General features: G+C 33.9%; 1 protein-coding gene across 14 annotated transcripts in view; it reads left to right on the top strand.

Annotated features, from left to right (window-relative positions):
• Positions 1 to 19,594, top strand: part of LOC143222881 (EH domain-binding protein 1-like) — a 139,611-nt gene that overhangs the window by 88,287 nt on the left and 31,730 nt on the right. For 5 of the 14 annotated variants that reach the window (XM_076450006.1, XM_076450007.1, XM_076450009.1 and 2 more), the window contains 10 exons: positions 8,352 to 8,609; positions 9,682 to 10,674; positions 11,388 to 11,504; positions 15,015 to 15,249; positions 16,025 to 16,066; positions 16,595 to 16,701; positions 17,037 to 17,163; positions 17,495 to 17,532; positions 18,339 to 18,456; positions 19,154 to 19,253. In XM_076450006.1, coding sequence (XP_076306121.1) covers positions 8,418 to 8,609; positions 9,682 to 10,674; positions 11,388 to 11,504; positions 15,015 to 15,249; positions 16,025 to 16,066; positions 16,595 to 16,701; positions 17,037 to 17,163; positions 17,495 to 17,532; positions 18,339 to 18,456; positions 19,154 to 19,253 — 2,069 coding nt within the window. In that variant the 5' untranslated portion in view covers positions 8,352 to 8,417. Of the gene's footprint in view, positions 1 to 3,378; positions 3,544 to 8,351; positions 8,610 to 9,681; positions 10,675 to 11,387; positions 11,505 to 15,014; positions 15,250 to 16,024; positions 16,067 to 16,594; positions 16,702 to 17,036; positions 17,164 to 17,494; positions 17,545 to 18,338; positions 18,457 to 19,153; positions 19,254 to 19,594 lie in introns of those variants that run through there. The other 9 variants (XR_013012566.1, XM_076450003.1, XM_076450013.1 and 6 more) reach the window with 7 other exon arrangements.

Genomic DNA, 19,594 nt, shown 5'->3' with positions numbered 1-19,594 from the left:
CCTTATTGGGTCAATTGCAATTGCTCTCACCCGTACTACTTTCGTTCTTGCCCTAATTGGTTGGAAGAAAAAGAGGTGCAGCATTTGAAAACGATTCAAAACATTACTTACCCTGAAGCTTGAAAGTTGTTGTCCACCACTTCGTCTCAGACGTATGCTGCAGCTCTTCATTTCACTACTACAGTGGGAGTGCAGACGGATCTCTATGCCTCCAAAAAAATCGTTCTCAAACCAAATGAAAAGTCTGTTGATCTCCATGGTTAAAGAAGTTGATGAATCAATTTCAACACCCATCTCTGTCCCTAACATACATTCCAGCAAATCCCAAGATCCATTTTCTTTAGTTCCGCATACGGGCATTTCCTTGGGTACATCTTCTCTCACCCCAAGATGCAAAACGATTATTCGTTCACGTTCTTAGTCGCTGGAATCCTCTTCCAATAGCAAAGACCTGCCTAATCAACCCAGGGCAGGATCCATGGAGGTCGATAGACTTCCTTTGAATAAAGACAGTAAAGTAAAAGGACGCAGTCATAAACAGAAGGGTTCTCCACCCAATTTGCATACACACAAATATGGCCGCCTTGATACAAATGGGCTGCCGCGGTTTACGTTTTAATCTGGATGACATCAAAACACTAATTGTTTTCTACCATCCTGTATGTATTTCCTTACAGAAAACATTTCTGAAACCTGCCAACACAATCACCTTTTGGCAGTTTTCTTTGTACAGAAATTACAGGCTGGATGATGGAGGGGTGGAACTGTTGGTCGATCAGCATGTGCCCACCCTGTCATTGCCACGCGGCAAACCCTTGGAGTCTATAGCCATCCGTATTTCCTTGGGTCGTACCATCACTGTTTGTTCTTTCTACCTGTCGCCTGGAGAGACCTATGATGAGTTAAACCTTGATGCTTTCATTGAACAGTTGCTGTCTCCCTTTTTAATCCTAGGGGATTTTAATGGACATCATCTCCTCTGGGGAAGTGCTGATATTGATAGAAGGGGTCGCTCCATAGAGCATATGCTCTCTGATCACAACCTTTCTCTTTTCAGTACTGATTCTTCTACTTATTTTCAGGCCCGGCATGGCCAAGTGTGTTAAGGCGTTCGACTCGTAATCCGAGGGTCGCGAATTCGAATCCCAGTCGCACCAAACATGCTCGCCCTCCCAGCCGTGGGGACGTTATAATGTACGGTCAATCACACTATTTGTTGGTAAAAGAGCAGCCCAAAAGGTGGCGGTGGGTGCCTATGACTAGTTGCCTTCCCTCTAGTCTTACACTGCTAAATTAGGGACGGCTAGCGCAGATAGCCCTCGAGTAGCTTTGCGCGAAATTCAAAGAAATTACTTATTTTCATGCACCTGTCAGTCCTTTACCTTTACTGCTATTGATCTCTCAGTTTCTTTCCCTTCACTCTTCTCACACTTTTCATCAAGGGTTGACTATAATCCACGAGGCAGTGATCATTTTCCTATAATTTTGAGAGAGACTGGTCGTGGTCGATGCCACCCACCCGACCCGCGTTCCCCTAGTGGAAGCTAGATCACGCAAACTTGGTCCTCTTTCACTGCTCTCGTGAAGTTGATCCTGCCATCGTCTGTAAGCCATCGATAGACGACTGTGTGGCAGCAGTAACTGACTGTATTGTACAAGCAGCTGCTCAATGTATTCCTAAAACATAGTCTTGTTTTCCACGATATCCTCGTCTCTTGTGGAATCCTTTCAGCCACATGGCACGGAAGGCTCAAAAACGGGCCTGGGATACTTTTCCTGGGTATCCCACACTCTTACACTTCATCATTTTCCAGCAGGCCTATGCACATGCTTGGTGGGTAAGACGTGAAAGCCAGAAGGAACATTAGATTAATTTCAGAACCAGCATATCTTCTATCACCAGTTCCAAAGTCATATGGGACAAGGTTCGAAAGGTCAGTGGACAATATAATTCTTTCCTCCTCTCGATCTTACTCTCTCTGACCAGGAAGTAGCTGATACCTGGAGCATCGTCGATGTTCTAGGTGAAAGCTTTTGCCAGGTATCGAGCACTTTTGCTACTTTCTCCACCTTCTTAGCCATCAAGACTTGGGTAGAGCGATCACTTCTTTCTTTTGAGCTTATTGTCTCTATGACTAATCATCCCTTTACACTGGTGGAACTCAAACTGCCCCTTCATCAGTCTGGCTCACCTTTATACCACACATCAAGCAGTTTTGGATCACATGTACAAGAGGACTGAACATCCTCCGTGCCCTCTCTTCCACCACTTGGGGAGTGGATCGATGTTCTATGCTAAAGATATATTGTACTCTTATTAAATCGAAACTCAACCATGGATCACTGGTCTATGGCTCTGCTAAGACCTCGGCCTCAAAGATGATAGACTCCATTCATCATGAAGGACTTTGGCTCTGCCTGGGGCTTTCTGCACTTACCCAGTTCAGAACTTATACATGGTCTCATGAACCTTCTTTGCACTTCTGCCGTTTACAACCGTCTTTACTATATACTTCGAAACTTAGTTCCTTACCATAGCATCCCACCTGGGGTTGTGTTTTCCTTCCTTGGTGGGCCATACTTTTTCAGAATAGACAATCTGCCATAGCTCCTTTTAGCCTTTGTATCCAGGCGCATTTGGATGAATTAGGTTTGTCCTTGGAAAACCTTGCTGTATCCACTTGTTAGCCCATACCACCATGGCTATAACAGTCCCCAAGTGTGACCTATCTTTAAGTCATCTGAGAAAAGCAGACACTCCCAACTGGAAGTGCCGTCTTTTATTTACTGAACATCTTTTGAGCAATATTTCCATTCCTATTTATATGGATGGTTCAAAATCAGGTGACTCTGTGAGCTCTGCCATGGTTTGTTGTGGTTCAGTGGTTGCATGCAAAATCCCCTTTACAACTTCTGTGTTCACTGCTGAGCTGTACACCATTTCTTTTGCCCTGGATCATATAGAAACTAAGCAGTACTCATTGCACTATTTATACTGACTCGCTTAGTGTTCTCTACTGGCCCTAGGATCGCTTCGCATTAGTTTACACCGTGTTCTCGCCGAGATTCAGAACTGACTGGCCCATTTCTCCTTAACATCTACTTCTATCCAGTTTTTCTAGATACTGGGCCACGTTGGCATTCGCAGAAACGAGCTCGCCGACGCTGCAGCTAAATCTATCTGCTTTGGCACTATCACTACTGTGCCTGTTCCATACATGGACTATGGTCTGTATTCAAGGCTCTGCTCTGTGCCAGTTGGCAGTCGACTTGGAGTGAGCAACGTGGATAAAATGTTTTTCCAATTAAAACCCTATATCGGTCTTTGGCTGCCTTACTACCGTAAGGATCGGAGAGAGGAAGCTGTTCTAACTAGACAACGCAGTAGTCACAGTTTTTTAACTCATCGTTTTCTTTTATCTGGGACTGATGCACCAGTATGTTGTCTGTGTAACACTCAGGTCACAGTAGGCCACATTTTACTGTCTTGCTGTCATTATGACTCTCAACGACGGCACCATTTTAAACGTGTTCTGTCCCAAGGTTTGTCCACAACGTTAGACAATGTTATTGGTGATGGTGACACGGTCCACCTTGAAAATGTTTTTAATTTTTTAAAGGCCATTAATCTTTTTAATGCTATTTAAGTTTTTTTAATATATACATTAGACCTTTTTTAATGTGATTTCCTTTTAAGAATTAAAGTCCATCTAGTTTGATTTGAAATTAGGAAATGGCCGTAATGTAAAATAACTCAACCAGGACTTGAAAGACCAACTTCAGGTGGCTCACGGTGGATTCTGAACTTACCTGTCAGTTTTCCTGTTGCTATAATTACAATTATGCTACAGAAAGTCTGTTACAACTTGTATTACTTTTGTTTTTCTCTTACCGCTGTAGACTAGATGTAAACATTGGTTTTAATGCTATTCATGTTGTTTTTTTAACTTTATTTTGTTTTACCTTAATTTCCTTTTATGAATTTTACCAAATTTACTTTTAATTTTAACTTTTTACCGGATGTTTGGCACAGATAGCCTTGCTGCTTTGTGCCGTAAAACACCATACCAGCCAAGCATTTTTTTACTACGACCTATTCAATATATTATTAATAAGCACAGCCTATTATAACGTGTAAATAGCATAATCGGAACTTGTTAGCACTAATTTCAAAAATCAAAGTATAATTGACTTCACCTGTTTTTTTCTTCCCTGTTAACTAATCTAAAATCTTTAACTGCTTCTACACTGTTGCAAATTCTGCACTATCTGCTTCTGTCCATCATATGTATTCGAACCGTGCATTGCTCCATCATTTATCTGCTAAAACAGTTTTTTCAGTGTATTTCACTTACGAAGGATTTTCAGGTGTTCATTTTAAGATATGAAAATGCTCGTGGCATTAGTCTTCCTCTAGGTTCTTGAACAGGTATCAGAAACAATTCCCTCCCGAGGATCGGCGTATTGAACACTAAGATACTAAGATGATAAGACGTGCTTTTAGCATTGCTGAATATTTCTGCTTGGAATGTGTTAGGCTATTAGGCACTTAATCTTCCTAGCTCGTCTATTTTTCATTAAAAATAATTCTTGGAGTTCGAATTTAACTCTCACGTTTTAGTTTTTACTAAGTCTGATTTTGTAGAATGTGTTCATGGGTTATACTGTTATCATAACGTAAATTATTTTTAACAGTCCGTGTTAATGTGGAAGGTATATGTATTGGATGTGTACTTGTCTAAAATGTACATTAATTTATATTGTAACACTGTGTTGCTTGTATTTTGTGTTATAGTGGAAAGCGTATATTTTGTTGCCTTCATTATTTTTATAAGGTGTGTTATTGTAGCACGTGTACTAGTTTTATTTTATTATATTTAGTCGTTTTTGTAATAACAACTGTGAGTAACAAACTTGTACAAATTTGGAGTTTTAACACTCCTACGAAAAGACGTTTCTAGTCCTGATTTCTCCAAGCCCGTTCCCCTGGCTGTGGTTTCGCTAGATAGTAGATAGGGACAGTGGGAATCTCGTTAATCCATTCATTAATGGATTTAAATGGCAATTTCATTTAAATACAAAATTATTAGCCTAATATTAATAACCTTTTAAGTTGCTCTGGGGCCTATTAGGCCCCAGTTTTCGTAGGAGTGTTAAACAAAACTCTAGTCACATTCTTGTTTCATGAATTCTTCTGACTGGTACATTTTGAATTCTGTTATATTCCTTCATCGTATCCTCAGGAAACAAAGAACATGCTATTATTCGCGAAGCGTCATGAGAAGTTCAGGTGTAGATCATCATCAACCAATTATAATTTGTAGGGTTACAAGCGGATCAGTCATTAGCTGACCCAACTTCCCTCAAGGAACAGAACGCGCTGCCTGAGAGGTCCCACCGACAAGAAAATTAGTTTCCTATGTATGTAATAATGCTACAAGGAGCGCTGAACGATAAACGACTGGATGAAGTCTATTGTATATATTGGCAGTCTGCCGGTAGCGGTGTTTTAATGCTTTCTACCGTCTCCAACTGATAATCTCGTGCCTTCCCTTACACCCTTGCCGTCTTCAATTAGTTGAAACGTGATCGTTAGCTCTCCAATTTTCTTCTCGACTTTGTTCCGTTTCTTTAATTTTGTGCAACATGCTTTTAACGTTTAAATATATTACGGTTTCTGCTTATTTAGCATTAACGTAACACTCATCAGTCTATATAAGTGTGAGATTATTGTGGACAGTGTTTTTTTCCATTAAGAGCACCCTTCACTGTATTGATTTTTTTTTCCATTAAGAGCACCCTTCACTGTATTGATTTTTTTTTGTCATTATTAGTTTATTTTGCTGGTAAGGCTTAAGTTGTCCCATAAATTACTTATAAAACTATTTTATTGGCGCAATCCTACACTTTTATAGAAAAGAAAGGTTAACAGAAGCTATATCTTAGTTGGTTGAAAAACTTTCAATATTTATATTGTGGTGAGTGTGTTAATAACGCCTACTTCCAGTTAAAGTGGGATCCGTATTCTGTAAGTGTAACAAGTGTATGTGGCAGTTCAGAGTATCTTCTGAATGATACGCCTTACGTAGATTTTCAGAATACAAAACTCTTGCAGCATTGAAATAGCTTTTATGGAGGACAAATTGAGATAAACCTGGTTTTAGTTTACTTATTTGTGTCATGCCTATTTTATGACTTCTACCTTGCATCTCTCTCATACAGGAGGGTGCTATTGTATTAATTCAGTCATTGTTCCAAGTGCCCTAATGAAACAGTTTAGTATTAGCAATTGTTTTTGTGACATAAATATCACTGTTCTGGTATGTATTATAACAACGTGTTATTGTTTTCAATTTACAATTATAAATAAATTTCGATTATTTTTCTTATTTCATCTAACGTTATAATGAAGTATGAAAAAGAAATCGTTTCAATTATTTTACCCATCATTTGATATATAAATAAAATTTTTAATGACTTGTTTGTTAAATACGACAAGATACAACTTAATATACATTTTAAACAGTTGAAGGTTTAGTTTCTAACAGTTCACACCTCTAGCAAGGTTTACAGTAGGAAGTCAGTTTTAGTGACATGTTCAGAAATCCAGATTCGTACTTGCTAGGCCTGGCATGGCCTAGCGCGTAAGGCGTGCGGCTCGTAATCCGGGGTCGCGGGTTCGCGCCCGCGTCGCGCCAAACATGCTCGCCCCCCAGCCGTGGGGGCGTGATAATGTTTCGGTCAGTCCCACTATTCGTTGGTAAAAGAGTAGCCCAAGAGTTGGCGGTGGGTGGTGATGACTAGCTGCCTTCCCTCTAGTCTTACACTGCTAAATTAGGGACGGCTAGCACAGATAGCCCTCGAGTAGCTTTGTGCGAAATTCCAAAAACAAACAAACAGTACTTGCTATTAGAGAGTGTGGTGTCAATACAGTAATTGCTTAGTGCATGCAGTAAATGAGTTTGTTAATGGGCACATCTTAAGCACTCGCTTTTTATGCTGGCCTTCATTTCTTGTACAGAACACAATGAAAAGTATACTTGGTGATGTAATTTTGTGTGGTACCAGTTACAATACTTTGTTTCGGTATGTTCAAGAATTATAATGAATAACTTTGCTGAGTTCAACTTGTACATCTTGACTCTTTGATTGTAATCATTAGACAATATTGGATATCTTAAAAACGTCCTGATTATTAGTAACTAAATTGTAGCACATATTAACTTCTCAGATTTCATGGTTATTTCTGTGGTTTATTACAGAGGAGACAAACTGTTAAACTTGACCTGTTTGTTTGTTTTTGAATTTCACACAAAGTTATACGAGGGCTATCTGCGCAAGCCATCCGTAATTTAGCAGTTTAAGGCTAGAGGGAAGGTAGTTAGACATCACCATTCACCGCCAACTCTTAGGCTACTCTTTTACAACGAATAGTGGGATTGACCGTCACATTATAACGTCCCCAAGGCTGAAAGGGCGAGCAGGTTTGGTGTGACGGTGATTCGAACCCGCGACCCTCAGATTACGATCCGAGCGCCCCGACCGTCTGGCCTTGCGGGGCCTCTGTTGTTTGTAGACATGGTGACGTTCAATACATCTTACTCTCTTTGTGGTGTTTTCGGATACACTTGTAGTTTTGTTGTAGTGTCGGTACATTTTATTCTGGTTGTGCTATCATTTTGATATAGAAAATCCTGCTGAGCTAACGGTTTGATACGTTTCACCCTGATTGTGCTTTTGTTTTCGTACATTTCATATTTTGGTTTGGTTTTTTTAATAAAGTAGATTTGTTTTCATTTCTGAAGAAGTTTTTAATATAGAAGACCTACATCAGAAAGTGATCTCAGCTATGTGATTTAATATAATGACTATGTAATGCTTGTATGGTAAATTTTTGACATAATTATTGTGATAAAAGACGTATATTATGTAAATATTTGTTTTTAACATTGGTTACATTTATATAGTTACTAGCCTATTAAAAACCGACTGAGGAATGTATCTTTCATTGTGTGTGTGGTTAAATAAATGAGCTTTAAAACATTTCGAAATTGTGCTTCCGCGTCGCCATTAGATTTCTTAGTAAACGATTAATAGACAAAAATCGTTTTTACAAGCGTTGCCACAGGTTAGTCAGTTTGCATTGATTCCGCTTAAGATTCAAACGCTAGAAAAATCCGTTTTTCATTTCTTAGAAACGTTATTATGTGGAAAGCGCCATCTAGAGACTTAGTTATAAATGTACAATTTCTCAAGCAAATTGAAAGTTTCAAATCTTAATTACATTTTAAAATATCTTGATTTATACCCAGCAAATGTAGAGTGTGATGTCAATTTTTATATATATATAGAAAGGATACAAACGTAGATAAAGACATACCCAAAGTCAAGAACGAGGTCCTGACTCAGGTAGCGCGATGAGGCCTAGTGAAGACTTATTAACGTGGTGTAAAGATGTTACAAAAGGATTTAGAGGAGTTAAGGTAACCAACATGACTACTTCTTGGAGAAACGGCATGGCCTTCTGTGCAGTAATACACCATTTTCGTCCAGATTTGATTGATTTCTCCGCACTTTCACCGCATGACATTAAGGGAAACTGTAAAAAGGTTTGTCATTAATTGCTGAAGCTGTGAAATGTTTATCCTCCCCCTCCAACACACGTACATGCGAGATAAGTGTGCATGTCCTATGTTTTGAAACGTTAACAATGAATCTGTTAAGGGGAATAATGTGGGTACATTTTCATTTTTATCAGAGGCTCATAGAATAGCTCTGAAATTTTTAAAGCAAATTTTTAGCTTGTAAATTTATCTTTTAACCATTTTCAGATTTAATTACAGTCACAGTTGAGGATCCCTTCTTATTGTAAACAGGTTGGTTTTTTGACTTGAAAAAGCACCAAGTGTAGAATGCATAAGATGTGTTTTGAGCAGGCAGCTGTTACGTTAGGTTATAGGTTCTAAAGATCTAAGTAATTTCATTAAAAATAGAAGTCTTGCACCCATAGATTTAGGTGTAAAAATAAATATTTTTATTATGAACTAAACTTTTAATTGTAGTTTCTGAACTATGTTTTATGTCATGTTGATAGATAATTTCACCAAAATAATAATAATTAAGAACATAAACAAAATAATGCATGTGGCAGAAGGGGTATGGTGCAGATCATCATATAGATCTTCAGGGTGTTGTCAATGAACACAGTTTAGGATCCACTGCCCTATTTTATCAAGTTACGAAACTATTTATGAATAGTTTCAATTATAAAGATACTGTAAAACTAACACTAATTTTTTTTACGTACGAAACATTATACTAGTGGAATTTACGTTATATTTTTTTTACTAAATGTGTATATGTTTGTGAATCATTTTAAAAGGTGTGATTCTAGAAATCTATTTTTGAAGATCATTTATTCAACACTGATTTAAATGGTAGAGGTTTCTCATTATCTACTATATTACACTTACAAAGTCAGCAAATTAGCAATTTTCAATACTTTATTACAGTATATTATAAATATGTTTGTTATAACAATTAAATAACTTAGCTTTTTTTGTTTTACTGTAATATTAAACACAATATTAAACTTTATATTTTGATTTTCCTTTGAGTAAGTCATTTTTATAAGAGGATATGTACTAGTAAATTGAGATATTCTTTTCTGTATCTTTCAAGGCCTTTGATGCAGCCTTTAGTTTGGGTATTCCTAGACTTATTGAACCTTCTGATATGGTGATATTGGCCGTCCCAGACAAACTTGCAGTAATGACCTACCTGTACCAACTCCGTGCTCACTTCACTGGTCAAGAAGTGAAAGTTCAGCAGATTGGTCAGACAGCCACTGACTCCACTTACACTATTCGAGAGCCTGATAGTGACGAGGACAGTTTACCACCACTTCCGTTGCTCACTTCCTCAGTGACGGACTCTTCTGGGAGTGAACTATCTAGTCTACAGAGTGCCACAACAGATCTCAGTGTTTCAATTTCCAAACAGTCCAACAGAACTCATCATCCAGTGGGAGATACACAAGTTAATGCTAGTCAGAGTTTTCAGAAATTAGTATTGGAACCTTATCAACAAATACCTGGTCACTCTCCTTCACAGTCTGACCCAAAAGCAGAAGAAGAAAAAATTAACTTTGTTAAACTTAAGAGCAACGATCTCATAAAATTTCCTAAGAATTTTACAGTGTCAAAAGACAGCTTAGCTAAAGACAAATCTCAATCCAGTGTTCAGGATCAAAAAATAACTCCTCAGGAGAAGCCAAAGTTGATGACTCGTAAACAGTTAATGAATCCCTTTGACTCTGATGGAGAGGAAGAAGAAGAACTAGCAGCTCAAAATCAACCACCTACATTATCTGTCACTGTAGAATGTTCTAGTTCGGCTAATGTCATTTCATCAAGCCCTACTGAGAATCAGTCTTTCAGTTGTGTGTCAACATCTGGAGAACCTGTCAGAAGACTTCAGAAACTAAAAGATTCCATTTTGGAGCCGTCCCATTTTCCTCATATTGAGAAAAGTGCCTCTGAACCACCCATAACAAGATCATCATCTTTCATGGAAGGAGAAGAATGTGTGGATGAGGTTCTTGGTCTGTTAGATTTGTCCCCTACTAAGCTGAATAGAACTCATTCACTTCCAAATAGTCAACCAATTACACATGTATGTGTTAATTTTATTGTTACTTGTATAGTTGTATAAATTTACTTTAAAACTTGTGTATAATCCTAAAAATGTAACATTCTTTTATTGAAAATATGTTTACAGTATGATGGAATTTCTTTAGATTGAAAGCCATCTAAGAAAGGTAATAAACAGCAGTATAAAAACAAAATACATATCTAAAACGTTCAAAGCGTTATTGGTTTAGTTTTGGTTTTTAGAATGTATTATAGTTTCTGTATTAGTAAAAGTATCTTCCTGTATTTATGAGATAATGAACTAATTAATGATGTGAATTTTTGTTTACACATGTTGTGGTTTTTGTACATAAACAGTCCACTAAACACACACATACAATTAAGTAGGTGATGGGACACTGTAGCAATAATAAAACCTAATAGGTTTCTTCATATTAATAGTTTACTGAGTATTGTTTCATTTGATTTATTTCTGCAGTGACTTTCAAACTGTAGTTTTCTCTTATTATTTCACAGTTTTTAACTTCATTTGTCCTTTATTTTTTGCAAAGTAATTGTAAAAATAATTTGTTATATTGCACTGTAATTATTGAACTGTTACTTTTTTTTAATACTATCTTCACTCTCTTTATAACATCGTTATTTTTTGTTCTATTTCTACCATAAATAAAAAACTGTTAATCTCTGCTATACTTGTATGGAGATTTTAAAATTGTGCATCTTGTATTTGTATAGCGTCAGCTGTCAAGGCAGGAAGAATTGAAAGAACGTGCTCGTCAGTTGCTTGAGCAAGCAAGACGAGAGGCAGCCGCAAAAGCGGCTCTAAAAAAGTCATCCAACCAGGTTGATGAGGCAAGGATGCTCTTCCTTAGGATTAATGATATAGTTAACCCTTACACCTCTGTTTTCTAAGGTTTTAAATGATTCAGTCATGCAAACGTAAATGTGCATTTCTGTATCTTTGTAATGAATGTGACTGTACTTTGTTACTTTTAGTTTATCTACATTAACATATTGTTGTGTTTAATAAATATTGACATTCAGTACACACAGTATAAATATGTTTTAAATCTTAAAAATATTTTGTTTGTCAGGGATATTATGGTTATATATGTCATTGTTGCATTACAGAATAATCTACTGTTATATTCAGGTCGCTTTTAAAATTATCAGCATGGTGTTGTGTCATTCATTTTGTCTTAAATACTCACATAACAGTCTTAATGAAAAGCTTGTTGTATACTACAAGTAAGAAGCATTTGATAATTACTAATTTAGTGTGTGATTTTCAGTGAGTTTCTTTGTATAAAATGAGACAATGTCGGTACTTAAAGTAAAAAAGAATGATTTTCCCATTGTTAAAATAATTATCATTTTTGTCCTCTTTGTTAAGTTAAAAGAATCATCCAAATGGTGGAAGGTGTGAAGAGGAAAGTTTTACTGACTCGGTCATAATTGAGACTTGTATATAGTTATAACCATACTGATTATTCCTGTTATAGAAATTTTCTCCATCAATCATTGCTAACATTGGTTTTATGCAAAGTTATTGTTAAACCTTAATTTGGTCTTAGTAGTAATTCATCAATGAAGTAACTAAATTTCAGTATATGTATTATGTACATATGTATAAGTAGTTCTAATACTGCTTATTACATTAATTGTCAATAGATAATTGAATCAACACTATAAAACAAGCATTACACTAGAATTAAGTAATCAGTTGCCTTTGTTGGTCCTTTTTGTCAACTTGAAATCATAACAGATAATGCTTATGGTCTCAGCATACAAGTGTGTTTGGGATATTCCATCTATCAGACAGAATCAAAATGCTGATGATGGAATTAGTCAGCAGTCATAAAAAATCAGTTAATTGTATGAAGCTGAGTGCTTACACCCACAATGTCTCAACTTCTACTGCCTTTTGTTGTCTGCAGACAGTTGCTGGAAGGTAGTTACTTTTAAAATTATAATATAAACTTGAAGTAGAAATAAAACCACCCAAAAATTTCTACAATGTAAAAATTTCCAACTTCTCTCCTCCCTTTATCTTCAAGATTTGTTAAGTATAACACAGGAAAGCTGGGACAAACTACTTACTTGAAGGTATTCTTTGTCCTGGTATACTGAACAAATTAGTTCATAAAGTTAGCTAATTATAAACCAAGGATAGCCTTGAGTAACTGACAACCTCTAATTTCTCCATAACATATTTTCCATAATCAAGAGTTTTAATTTTTAAAATATTTTTGTATTACTGTGAAGAAGTTTGAGGAATGTTTTTAATTGCTGGTCTTTATAACTATTACCTTTTGTTATCCGTAACAGAAGTACTATTGTTACATACTGTTAAAAACTTTGAATGTTTTTAATTGCCAGTCATCTGTTACCTTTTGTTATCTGTAAGATAATTACTATTGTTACATACTGTTAAAAACCTTTTTAATGGAAGTCTCATTATACCTTTTAATAATATAAACAGAATAATTGGGTAGACCAAGGATGGGAAAATTAAATTCCCTTCTTTATCAAAAATAGTTAACCATACTTTTCTTTCTACAATAAGATTAATGACTAAATTTAAATAATTTGCATGAAAATCATTACTGCTGCTTCTTTCTATTGTAAGTTCTTTCAGATATATTAACATTGGAAAAAATTAAGTTGTCAACAAAAATTAAAGTGTTTGTATTACAGGAAATGTATTTGTCTAAATTAGGATTTAATACTGTTTTCAAAATTAGTTTTCGTAGAAGAAGAGATACAGGTTGGCCATGTTAGGAGAGCAATTTGCCCCTCTTGGAATACCCACTGTTTGGTTATGTACTTGTTTGCTGAATGTAATATAGTTATCATAAATACAAAAAGGAAGTGTATTTTTACAGTGAAGTTTAGAAAATTTATTCCTTTATCAAATAAGTTATTAAATATTCTGATTAAATCCTTTAAATATATTTTACTATATAATATGTAACAGAGTTGATTTTTTAATGGTCCAAAAGTAATTGTCTCATTAATTTGGTAACAGTATTTTTGTTTTTTCTAATAAGAGATATAGAATATTAATGGGTACAGTATAAACAGATTTAGAAACTGTAAATTGGTTAATTAAATATTTTGTAAAATAAATTCATAATTATATAAAATATGTCATAGAGATTAGAGGTTGTTAGTTACTCAAGATTATCCTTGATTTATAAGTAGCTAACTTTATTAATAGAAGTTTGTTTAGTATACTGCAACAGAAAGGCTAATTTCAAGTAGCTGAGTTTGTCTCAGCTCTCTCGTGTTATACTTGAACAAAACTTAAAGGGAGGAGTTTGGAAATGTAAGAACTATTAATGTAAAGCTTTTAGTTCTGTTTAACATATTTTTGTAAATAAGAGGGCAAATGTTGGGAATTTTTACATTGTAAACATTTTAGGAAAGTTTCATTTCTACTTTAAGATTGTGCCAAAATTTTAAGGGTGACTACCTTCTCACAACTGTCTGCCAACAGCAAAACAGGAGTTAAGACATTGTGGGTGTAAACACTCAACCCCATACCATTAATTGATTTTCCATGACTGCTAGTTAGTTTAACATCGGTGTTTGGATTCTGTCTGATAGATTGAATATCTCCAACACATTTTGGTGCTATGACCATAGGCATTTTCTATTATGACTTCAAGTTGGCAAGTGGAGTTTTTGTTAAGCTCTGAAAAAATAAAAAAATAGTTACTCTAGTGTGCTGTTTACTTTAGTCATGGTTGTAATATTTAAGGTTATTTACAGAGATTACTAGAACTTGCCAAACCCCTCAGTTTTAAGTTTTATTTTAGATTATACCTGCAATTAAGCAATATGATTGTCATGATTATAATCCATAATGACAAACAGTGAGTGGACCATTATTATCATATTCAGTTTGTTTTTGGTTTCTTGTTAATTGTGTTATTGGTAATCTATTTAAGTTTCTTTTATAACTGTGAAACTAAATATTTTCAAAAATTCTTCAAAATAAAAAATATTAACTTTTTAAACATTTTAGTTTCTCAAGAAAGTTTTCTGGCAGACAAAAGATAATTTCTTTGTTGTTAAGTAAACAACCTCACTGTGGACCATAGTGCTGTGACAACCACAGGGATTAAATCTGAATTATAGTGGTATAGGTCATTTATCTTATTTCTGAAGCACCAGAGAGCAGCAGCAAAACATAGATCTGAAACATGCTTTTACTATGCTTCCAGCCAATTTTAATTTTTATCAAAAGTATTAAACCTCATGATTTTAATTTTTTTGTCAGCTTTCAGTGGTTAACACCATAATACTGTTACTTACTTAATTTGATTTTATAATTAAACAGTGTTGATATTCCCACAGCAAGAAGATGAAAGACAGAAACAGCTGAGAGAACGTGCCAGGAAACTTATAGCTGAAGCTAGACAAGGAATCAACAAACCTAGTTTGGATAGTTTCCCTGTGGCACCTCAGATGTCTGGGAACAACAACAATGAAATCAAAAGTACTAAAAATATCCATATTGTTACTAACAACAACATCAACAATTCAAATCTTCCTACTACTGTTCTAGTGACACCAGGAAAACCCGAATCAAGTGTGTGGTGTTTTTTTTTGTTACCAACCTTATAGTGGTGTTTTTATTGTACTGCAGATATTACCTATATATTCTTAAGTGTTATCCTCAATTGTAAAAAGGAAAGAAATATTTTACTGGTTTTTATCCTGACATCTGTCTTTCACCTATTATTTTAGAAAGTGTTTGAATGATTTCTTCCTTCCATTTTGTCCAACATCCAAAATAACAAGCATACCTTACTTTTGTATATTTTATTACAGGAGTTTTTGGGTTTTTTTATTATCTAAAAAACCAAAATACCTGTGAACAGTACATTTTTAAAAATTAACTTATATAGTTGAATTGGTTAACATTTGTAACATCTTAAAATGATCAGGGAAAGAAAAGTAGATACACTAATTTAAATAAAAAATTTATATATACGGGTGGTTAACCCAGTGTATAATTCAGATTTACATGGGCATATGTTATAACTTGTTTTATTTATATGGACTTGGAATTCATTCGTATATGATACTAAATTTAATTTACGATGTATCCATTTGACAGTTCAAATATGCATAGACACTTGAACTCTTCATTTTATAATTTGTTTTTAAATTCACTAAGTTTGAAATAGTGTTTTATGTTCAAATGGGCTCATAATTTTTGGCTATGTTTAATATCGGTGCATGGTTATGTTTGTGCTTCTAGAGTTAGAAATTTTGGTTCTTATTTTTTCACAAATTTTGTTTGTTTTACACCCTTCATTTAGCATGCTAACCTTAACCTATTTCCCCAAATTGTTTGTTAGGAATTCATCACTTCAAGTTCTATCAGATCAAAAAACAACATGGTGAGCATTTTGTTGTTTTTGAGTTATTAATTTGTTCATTGAGAATGTGTAAACAGCATTTCTGTTAGTTTAAGTTTATAACCAAAAGAGTAGAAAGTTTATTATCAGTTTTACCATCAATCACTTATTTTTTCATAGTTGATAGAACTGTACACAGTACTTACAACCAGTAAGTGTATATTAGTTATCATCAAATATAAAAATACCTACTTTCAGTAAATCTACAGCTAGTGACTCCATGTTATTCATCATCAAATTTAACAGAAGCTAGAATTAAAAATTAGTCATTTTTCAACTTAATAGAATTTACAGTCACTAAGTATATATCCTTATTAAAAGATTAATTGTTAACTACGACAAATCATTTGTGGTTTATTTATTTTTTATTGCATTTATATATATTATTTCAGAGAATATTTGAAATGAGTCATACTGAAAGAAACAAATACTATTTTTATGTTTTGACTTGCATGCTTTTGTATCAGTATATGTTACAGCAAGTTAATGTAATTCTTTATTTCTAATTAGAAGAAGAGGTATCCCTAACAAGTACCCCAAAAGTTGATGTACCTATGAAAAAAGCTCAAGAAAAAACCACGAGTGTTAACCTTTCAAACAATGAAAGTGATAATGAGGTAAGATTAACAGTTTTATTGACTTACCACATGGTGAAAATCACCAAAGTATAAGATGACAAAGTATTTTCAGTTATCCTTCAAGCAGTGAAAGTCATGAAAAGGTAGAGCTAACAAGTAATCTATTGAATATGAAAATTTGTGATAAAATAAGGCTAGAAGTACTTTTCATGTCCTACTTTGAGATAAGTTGAGATTTTTTTCAATTTTCAGTTTGATATTGTAATTCTTTATGTGAAGACCATTCTCACATAGTGATAAAAACAGCATTTACTAACAGATAAAATTGTCAGTATGAATATTTTACAGAAATAATTTGGATAAAATATTTACAGGTAAATGGAAATCCTTCAAATGCTAACAAAAGACAAGAAACCATTGTATTAACACCAGTTAGTAAAGTAGAGAATAAAGAAACTTCTGTTGCAATTTCTTTGGCAAAACGATTCTCACCTGATAAAGGTAACACAATTTGAATTGAATACTCTTGATAAAACAGGATATAAATTCATACAAACATATATTAATATTTAGACATCTCACTTACAAAGTGAATAATTTCTGTGAAACAATTGAAATTCATATGAACTTGCATATACCCAGTGTAAGATTAGAATGTAAATGTATGATAAGCACATCATAAAATATATTGATTTTATATGTGACAAGTGAAAACTGGTGTTGATATTTATAACACTTATTTTTTGCCTTCCATGAGCTTGTGATTAAAAACATTTAAATTAAACTTTTATATATATATTAAACATACAACATTTATATTTTATTTTTTCAGAACCCTTTTTTTCTTCTGACCTTTCTCTGGATTCAGAGGTACGTACAGAGGTCTGTATGTAAGCATAATATTTGTTTATTCAAATGAGATCCAAAGTGTTAGAGTTAAATCATTACAACTTTTTTGTGTGATCTGGCATACTAACTTCTTAATCAAAACCTGTTTATACAGGTATTAGTCCATATTGTGACAGTATATACAAGTAGTATTAAGAAACTAAATCTAGAAGAGAGCTAACAAGGCAGATTTGTGCACATATAGAGAAAATATATCCACACAGTCATAGCTAGATCTTTACAGACATTCAGCTAACTAAAAATATTAAAATGGATAAGAACTGACAGCCACATACAAGTAAACAAAAAAAGGAGACTGTATAAATAAATAATGATAAAAATTGCAGCAAGTTCTATTTAGTAACAAGTTAAGTTACTGCACTGTTTGTGAAGCAGACTGTTAATCTATTAAAAACAATACTTAGTTTTGTTGTATGGATTTTTAAGTTTTAAAGCAAATTAATCCTGTCAATCATTATTGTATTTGGTACTAAATTTTCCATCTTTTGTATTTTTATTACTCAATGTTTATTAAGTGTTTGGATTTGACTTTCAACTTATGAAGAAATTTAGTTTCTGTTCAGTGTTATACATTTGTCGTAAGTGTGCAACTATTTACAATAATATTGTGGATGTATTGGAAATCCTTCAGATGCTAACAAAGACAAGAAACCATTGTATTAACACCAGTTAGTCAAGTAGAGAATAAAGAAACTTCTAATATCACAAGTTTGACATTGGCTAAAATATATCTTTAAAGTTTAATAAAAATATCTTGTTTTGAAAAGGTTTCAGAGAAAAGCTCTTATGTTACAAATGAATTAGAAGCTTTAGAGAGAGAACAAGAACAAATTGATAAGGAGGCTGCTGAACTGGAGAAAAAATTAAGAAAAGTCATGGAATATGGTAAGTAATAATTCTTTATGATGTGTTACTGGGATTTTGGATTTATTAAGAGATAGTTATGTAATATTTTGTTCTTGTATGTTTTCACCACTGTGTGTGTGTGTGTGTTTGCCAACAGGATTTGTAAAAAAAAAAGAAAAAGAATGGATTTGGACAAAAGTTGATATGCATTTAAACTATGACCCACCTTAGTAGTGATTAGTTTTGGGAGGATTCAGGTCACAAAAAATTTTAAAAATCCTTATCTGTTAACATAAAAAACAATTTTTAGTGTAAAAAAATGTACACTATTTTTGTTCAGTAAATCTGTCAAAAACGATTGGATTTTAATGAAACTTGTTGGACTTATGTAGAATATTATTTCTTGTTGTCTTGCCAAAAATAGCCCATATCCATTGATAACAGACATATGAACAGATTTTTATACTTTTTATGAGAGCCAAATATGATCAGTACTGCATGGCTTCTACTGAACACCTCTCTAGTTATTCAAATTTTCAAGACTGAAACTAGCATAATTAATTTAATTATTGTGTAGCCTAGAATAAGATAATACTTTTTTTTTTCTTTATAATCATGCAAAATATCATTTTGGAAAGGTATGTGTTAAAAGTTAAATAATTTATCATTTTATGTAAAATTATAAAATGACATTTTCAGTTATTGTTATCAAAGCTCAAGTGACTTTATGTTGCAGGCACAAACAAAGAAATGGAAGAACAATTAATGCAGCAGTGGTTCATCCTGGTTAACAAGAGAAATGCCTTGATAAGAAGACAGATGCAACTGAACATCTTGTGAGTTTGACAGCATTATATGAGTCAGATTCAGAACCCAGTTAATATTATAATGCTCATAATTGTGACCTGACATTGTTAAGTTACATAAACAAAGCACTGTGAAAATATTAATTCTTTTTCAGAATGAAGTGACTACATACGTTTAACATCTTTTGAACAAAATATATTTCTTAAGGCCTGCAGTTCTGTGAAAAGTGTGTGGTAGATACTAGATCAATGAGTTGTTGAGGGAAGTAATAGAAGACATTGCTTAGGATGACTTCTGTTACCAGTATTCAAATATATTTATTGAAAGAATAATTTTGTTAACAGAATGGAGAGATTTCAAGGAAGGCTCT

This window comes from Tachypleus tridentatus, chromosome 8 (assembly GCF_004210375.1).
Source record: "Tachypleus tridentatus isolate NWPU-2018 chromosome 8, ASM421037v1, whole genome shotgun sequence".
NCBI lineage: Eukaryota > Metazoa > Arthropoda > Merostomata > Xiphosura > Limulidae > Tachypleus > Tachypleus tridentatus.
Note: the sequence above shows the minus strand (reverse complement) of the source record. Positions and strands in the feature narration are given on the sequence as shown.